This window comes from Andrographis paniculata, unplaced genomic scaffold (assembly GCF_009805555.1).
Source record: "Andrographis paniculata isolate CXL003 unplaced genomic scaffold, ASM980555v1 Contig69END, whole genome shotgun sequence".
Classification (NCBI taxonomy): Eukaryota; Viridiplantae; Streptophyta; class Magnoliopsida; order Lamiales; family Acanthaceae; genus Andrographis; species Andrographis paniculata.
In genome coordinates, this window is record NW_026137605.1 from 2,555,024 (window position 1) to 2,562,045 (window position 7,022).

General features: G+C 34.2%; 1 protein-coding gene across 1 annotated transcript; it reads right to left on the bottom strand.

Annotated features, from left to right (window-relative positions):
* Window positions 1-783: 783 nt before the first annotated feature.
* On the bottom strand, window positions 784-2,633 carry LOC127263610 (uncharacterized). Its single transcript, XM_051292716.1, has 5 exons — window positions 2,539-2,633; window positions 2,244-2,412; window positions 1,359-1,693; window positions 1,076-1,142; window positions 784-923 (listed from the first exon to the last, which is right to left on the bottom strand). The coding sequence occupies exons 1-5, from the start codon at window positions 2,631-2,633 to the stop codon at window positions 915-917; spliced, it is 675 nt and encodes a 224-aa protein (XP_051148673.1). The 3' UTR covers window positions 784-914.
* Between the last annotated feature and the right edge of the window lie 4,389 nt (window positions 2,634-7,022).

Here is a 7,022-nt window from a genome sequence, read left to right on the forward strand (position 1 = left end):
ACTGAGCCCCTTTTCCCCCCCAAAAGGCTAATGGCATGTGCATGATGGGATGGGGGTGGGTGTCCACTTTAGGTGATCAATATAAATAATGTATAATAACATCACATCTCTCTCTCTCTCTCTCTCTCTATACAAATACATACATACATATATATATATATAAGGAGTGGGGCCCACAAAAGGGAAAGGTGGAAAAGGGTTGGGGGGTGGGGGAAGAGGTGGAAATTAGGGTGTGAAATCACTGGTAGTGATTGAGATGGGGTATGCCCTTTAAGGGACATGCATCATGACAATTGTATCATGCATTGTCCCTCTTGTCTATGGCATTTTGGGCCCCCACCAGTCTATTTTTAGAGGCATCTTATTTACACACTATGTGTGTGACCAACATATTCTAGTATTATTAGACATCATTTATGCTGACATCTAGAATTAAATTAGAGAGGCAAGTTGTTCATCATCAGAGAAAGCTCAATTCAGCCAACTAAGTTGGGCTTAAGGTATATTTCATAGCCCAACGGGTACTACTACTGAGGTGGCCCGGCCCACAAAGAAGAAAACAAATGAAAAACAAGAGAGTAATGAATCGAAATGGAACTGACTTACATATTTCTAAAGAATATGGACTGAAAACATGAACATATTTTCTTAATTGACCTATGGATTGTCATTTAAAACATACGGGCACCTACTTCATAAAAAAAGTGGGTGTCACAATTATTTCCCCAAGTGTACAAATGCACTATACATATTGAATCTACTAAGAGAACATAAGATGCCTATTTATGTAACAACTAAGCAAAGAAAGTGATGGATAATTGGGTTCAGTATTTACCTGTATGTTAGAGAATTGTGGCGTGTTAAAAAACCAACTCCTTCCTGGACTGAATTTAAAACTCCATGGATGTAACTTATTATGCTATCTGTAAAATGAACAAGGTAAATTCAATAAAAAAATTGTCTCATTGACTATCTAGAGACACGATCTGCAACTGTTTATGACCGGATAATGATTCGCAGTATATTTGATGGGCAAGAAATTGATTTGATTATTTTAGTTAGGAAGCAACATTACCATGTAAGTGTAAGGATCAATACGGCCTCCAGATCCTGATCTTTTCACCTCTTGTAGCTTCAACAACCTGCACATTACCAGATTTATTGTCAGTAGCTCAGAATATTCTGTGTCACATTAATGAATTGAAGTTCAATGCGAAGAATGACAGCACATTGCCTCTGTAAAACATGTTGATGCAGCAAAATAAGATCATGGAATCATATGCTGTGGCAAATGTCCAGCCTAATGTGTGTTCATGAGATATATAGAGACAGTAGAGAAAACGATTAAGAGTGCTTACATTCTCAAGGCTTTGCTTGTGGAAGGGCTGTCGCCGAGCAACTGCCGAATCCTCACTTCAGAAGCACTTCCATTAGATAGAATCCTGAGAATAGCTGCAGCTTTGCGTCCCATGTGTCCGGGAATGGCGGACTTGTTGAACTTCTTGTCAGAAATAGTTTTGCTACTGGCACTTTGCGCACTGGAGCTGCTGGAAAAGCTGGATGAAGCTTGGGTGGTGGTTATTTCAGACACACTATCACTTGATGTGGGAGCAGAAATAGGCTCCGGGTTTGTGGTCTTCAGTTTCTTACTGTCGGAGATCCAGACGCTCTTCGAGCGTTTCTTCTGCACTATCTGAGAAACGTAGTAATATCACGAAACATATCATGGAAAAACAGGGGAGTTCCTGGTTACAATTAACATAGAAATCCAATTATCAATTCATATGCATATTTCAAGACACAGCTTCATTTGCAGTTCAATCGCTATATAGCTGAGATTCCATGAGTGTCTCACAGTCAAATTTGAATTCACAGACGATAGCAAACTGTATAACCATCTGGCGCCATAAGAGCAAGTTCACAATCAACAAAAATAGAGGAAACAGAAAAGCTTATGAAACGGGAAAACAACAGGATTCAGCTAGGACATATGTTGATAGAGCAACTCTGGAATCTCGATCAGCTTCGCAAACAAACATTAGTTGTGTGAAATCTCTTACCTACGATTACATTGTAGAAACTAAGGTTTCCAGGGAAGTGAACGCAGCAAACGCACTTGTAACTGATTAATTCCATCATAAAGCAGAATCATGAATTGAATTACAAAGCAAACAGGCACAGATCTATGCAGTTATGCAACTGATTTCTCGAGAAAAAACAAAGAGCGCCAATCAGCGAAGCACCTTAAATTTCAGCTCCTGATATGCAGGCACAAACGCGTCCACCCTCAGCGGCTGCTCATGCGATGGTTCTCCGCCTGCGCTCGCCTCCACACTCCACGATCCGCCTTCAGATTTTGAAGCTGAACATCCCGAACTCTCACGACTCTCTGCGCTGCAGCAATCCTCGCTCCTTCCTCATGCCGCCAATTAAAACAATAAAGAACAAAACTCAAAATCATACACAAAAAGTATACGATCACAACGGCGTCAAATACATACCAATCATCACAAGGTGCTCAATGATGGAAAAACTTACTTGGAAGCAGCCGAAGACGATAGGAGGAGAAGCGCGGAGGCAACAGTGCGTTCGAGGTTGGAAGGGAATGAAGCTTTCACAGTTTTCCCCACCATTTCTCCCTTATTTGAAATCGGCGGGACAAATTTTAGATTTTAAAATGTGGAGCATAAAATATATAAAAACTCAGAAAACCCAAGAGAAGAATTTCGTACACCAACCATTTGATCCTAAAACAGCATGCGTTCCTTGACCCCCCGTTAGGGTGCGTTTCTTTTGTTTTGATTTGTTTTTTTTGTTTTTTTTAATTTTCTAATTAAAATATATTATTTGATTAAAATCTTTAATACAATGTCAAAGTTTTATTTATTTTTAATTTTTGTAGTTTTTATGTCCCATGACATGAATATTGATTTCTCTTGTATATTGATAAGTCAGAGACATAAAATTTGGTACTTTCTCTGTCTCATTGGTGGCATTTGGTTTTTCACGTAAACTTTTGAATATTAGTATTATATTGGATTATAATAAAAAAAACAAAAATATCTCTATTAGTACGGTGTAATATAAAAGTAATGACACTTGTGTAATATATCGTAAGTTGAAAGGGTATTTATTATGTTAAGTAAATAGTACAATTACTAAATTAGGAGATGGTAACTTTGTTTTGGGACAGACGAAAATAGAAAATGACAATCTTTCAATGGGATGGAGGGAGTATTTCAATTCACCCGACCCCAAAGAAGTTGTATTACATCAAAATGAAAATGTTATGATATTATTTTAGGACTAATGTTTGACATTATTCAACTAATGACACGTAGAAATGGTAAATTATATAACACCTCATTCGTAAAAATGCACAAGATATCTTGTGTTTTATTTATTGGGTGAAATTTCTTTGTGTTAATGTAAATTTTGTACGAACACCCTCTGATGTATGATTCTAAATAAAGACCTAAATACACAAGTTTTATACAAATAAAAAATGTAAAATACTTTAAATAATTTCTTTTGAATGAAATAAGTAAATAAATATTTGACTAATCCTTCATCGGCCAAGACACCTGTTCTTGCAGTGTAATGGTAGCTTTATATATGGATTACTTCAATGGTCATATTGCGAATAGTGTCTTGGAGCACTTCAAAGATGTGAATATTTTGAATGCAAAAAGAACAGAAGTATTTGTTGCGTTACTTTTCCAAGATGCTAATGACAAGGAATCTGATTTGTTTGACAAGCTAATAATCTACAATGAACAAAATAAGCATGTGAGGAAACAGAACTGTAAAGAATATATTTAGATAAAGATCAAGACAGAAATTGTGATTTTCTAAATAGTTTGTAGTTTCTATTAGTTAGTTTTTTGAATGGACAAGTTATATTAGTTGTTTCTACTACTGATATATTGTATTATTATTTTTGAAAATGGATATATTGTAATTTGGAATGGTGTGGAACTGAGAATGTGCCTGATGGAGTTGCAACTGATTAAAGAATTGTTGACAAAGCACATGATGATTACGAGAAAGTAGTGGCAGCAACAACAAAACAACCGGTCTTTCATCAGATTGGGATTGATGATGGTCAACAAAGAAGGATTGCTTGAATGTGTTCGGGCTAATGGAGAATAAATGGCAATGCAGCAGTTTTTGCATAAAATCGCCGGCATGTTAAAACGTTAAAATTGGTTTGCCTCACAGGGGGGCCTATTATAATATCTCAGGTTCGTGAATTGTGAGCTCCGGTCTCGATCAACCTCAAGATTAAATCGTGCAATGATTTGACTCTTCTTCGACATGTTGAAAATGAATTTTGGGCACCGAGGATTGTCCTTGGGCAAGCCGGCTATTCCTACATGAATTGGGCGGCAAAAATGCTGTCGGATTGGATACCGGCGTTCCATGGGTCATGTACAAGGATGACGCCACCCCTGATCCTGTGGTGTATACTTCATTCATGTTTTAGTTGTTTTGTTACCGTTGCTTTAGCTCTCATTCACTACCGAGAATTAGTCACACGAAGAAATTCAAACCTTATTGTGTGTTTGTTCTGGTTTGTAGCTTGTAATTTTCTTATGTTAGTAGTAGGGGAGAAAGTGGTGATGACACTGGAAAGTAAAAGTGACTTGATTGTTATTATTCATAAAATTGTACTGGCTATATTGAAAAATTTTGTTGGTTATTTATGAGATTATACCGTTATTATTCATAATTATAACTTTGTTAGTTGATAGTTTCAAATATGTTATATACTTATTTATGGTTTGTTGTCTATAGTTGTAGTTTCAAAACAATGTTTATATGAGACCCTTGGCTGATTGTTCATTTGATTTGCATACATATAAGTATATTACCTTTGCAGTGGGAATCATAACAGATTGATGACTACATATCTATATACTATAACATGTTTGGATAGAAGGACCAAAGGAACAACAAATTGTGACTACTACAATATTGTTCATTAAAAAATAACAAGCTAAACCCATATATTAGTTTTGACTTTTATTTCGTTGAATAGTTAATTTTTTTATAATGTTAAATCAAGTATATACGCATTCAACCGGAATCGAACCTAGGCCTCAAGCAAGGGCCGCTCGCTAACTTAACTATTGAAATACTTTTGGTCAATGAGGAGTTTGTAGCGCAAACAAATTAATTAATGTGTTTTGCATCTTTCCTTTCACCATGCACATTATTATTATTATTATTATTATTATGCATGTATGCCTTTGGACTGATATGATCGGATGCAGATCAAAACTTGTGAAATTCAATGGTTATTCATTTAAGATTGATTGTTTCTTATATGATCTTCCCTTACAGGCATGCAAGGCAAGCAGATAGACAAAAGTTCTATGGCACTGGATCATGACCAATACCAACAGTCCAATACTAACCATATATTTAATTAGGAAAGAAAACATCCAGAACTTACTCATTTGCAAAATTTCACAGTGATATTACACCCATCAAAATTCAACAACTGAAAGGACAATCAAATAACATATTCTCAAATAAGGTTACGAAACTTTAAAGAAAAACCATAAGATTGAACCGAAAAAGAAAACATAAAGATACATAACAAATTTATAAAAATCAATCAGAAGATCTATATATTAATTTCTAAATTCTAAACCAATTGTAGGTATCAGATCCAAGAAATATGAAGGTCCAATCCTTAAAAAAAAACAACATCAAACTGTTAAACATAATTATTTTTTCATATATTAAAGAAGAAAAATAAAAACATAAACATAAACATCAAATACACTTCCATTTATACTTATTTGAGTGAATATCAAATTGGTTCCCACTGCTCCGACTCATCAACTTCTTCATAGTCTTGCAAATAGATTATATCCAAGTCACGAATAACAAACCTTTATAACCATTTAGCATATTTAAATTATCAACTAACAAACACATAATAATACATAATTAAGGCATAGTTAAACTAAATAACAAAAAATCAATAAATAAATATTGAATAGCAAAAAACAAAATTTCATCTATAAATAAAAAAGTTACAAAACTTCTTAAAAAAAAAAAAAAAAAAACCTTTATATCTCTCATATCACAAACAAGTAATAATAACTTGTTACCAAAGTATTCTAGAATCAAAATCATTCATTCAGTCAGTCAAATATGTCTGTCACATAGAAACAACAATATCTCGCATCTCCTCATCACTCCTATGAAGATGTAAACCTATTAAAATATCAACAAACTGTTAAACATAATTATTGTATACATATATAAACAAAAAATAAAGACAAAAATAGAACAACAAATGCACTTCTATTAAAGATCTTAAACAGTGATGGTGTGTAACAAACAACAACTGATGTAAACTATCTTATTGCATGAAAAATTTGTTGCATGTTGACAGTCACAAGCATAGAAGTCATGCAGTGCTTTTTCATTTCTTCGGCTATCAACCACCCTTTCAAATGACTGAAAAATTGTAATAAATTGTGTTCCAATTGCCAATAATTTATTATAACCTCATTTACTAATTCACTAAGTTGGATAGTTCTCATTCCTGTTGCGAATCGTTGTATCATCCATGTAGAAAACAATTTATGCTCAATGTATGCATTGAATATATCCATTTATGAGCTCCATTTGGAAAGCATGTCGATATCATTAAATACCATTCTAGATCAAACTCTTGCTCATTGTTGATAGAATCTATTAGCTTGTGGAAAAAGCTTGCAAAACTACAAAAACGCAAAAAAAATGGTGTTAGTATATAATATAATATGTCAGATCTACTATGCATAGCAATAAAATAATTACCGGCTTGAGAAATCCAAAAAAAACAAAGTATAATTCGAAAGTAAATTTCGAACTTGATGAGTTGTGCATGAGATCACATATGAATCCCTAAGCGCTAGAGTTCTAATACAAAAACCCAAAAATATAAACAGGAAACGAAAACTAGAATTACGAGAAAACTAAAATCTAAAGTTGTTCACAATTTTCTTGTGTTGTCCAGT

Bases quoted from the DNA above. Each gene is read 5' to 3' on its own strand.
- LOC127263610 (XM_051292716.1), bottom strand. From the start codon at position 2,633: ATGGTGGGGAAAACTGTGAAAGCTTCATTCCCTTCCAACCTCGAACGC. The intron at 2,413-2,538 runs GTAAGTTTTTCC...GGCATGAGGAAG, and splicing joins TCGTCTTCGGCTGCTTCCAA to GAGCGAGGATTGCTGCAGCG. The intron at 1,143-1,358 runs GTAAGCACTCTT...GGTAATGTGCAG, and splicing joins ACAAGCAAAGCCTTGAGAAT to GTTGTTGAAGCTACAAGAGG.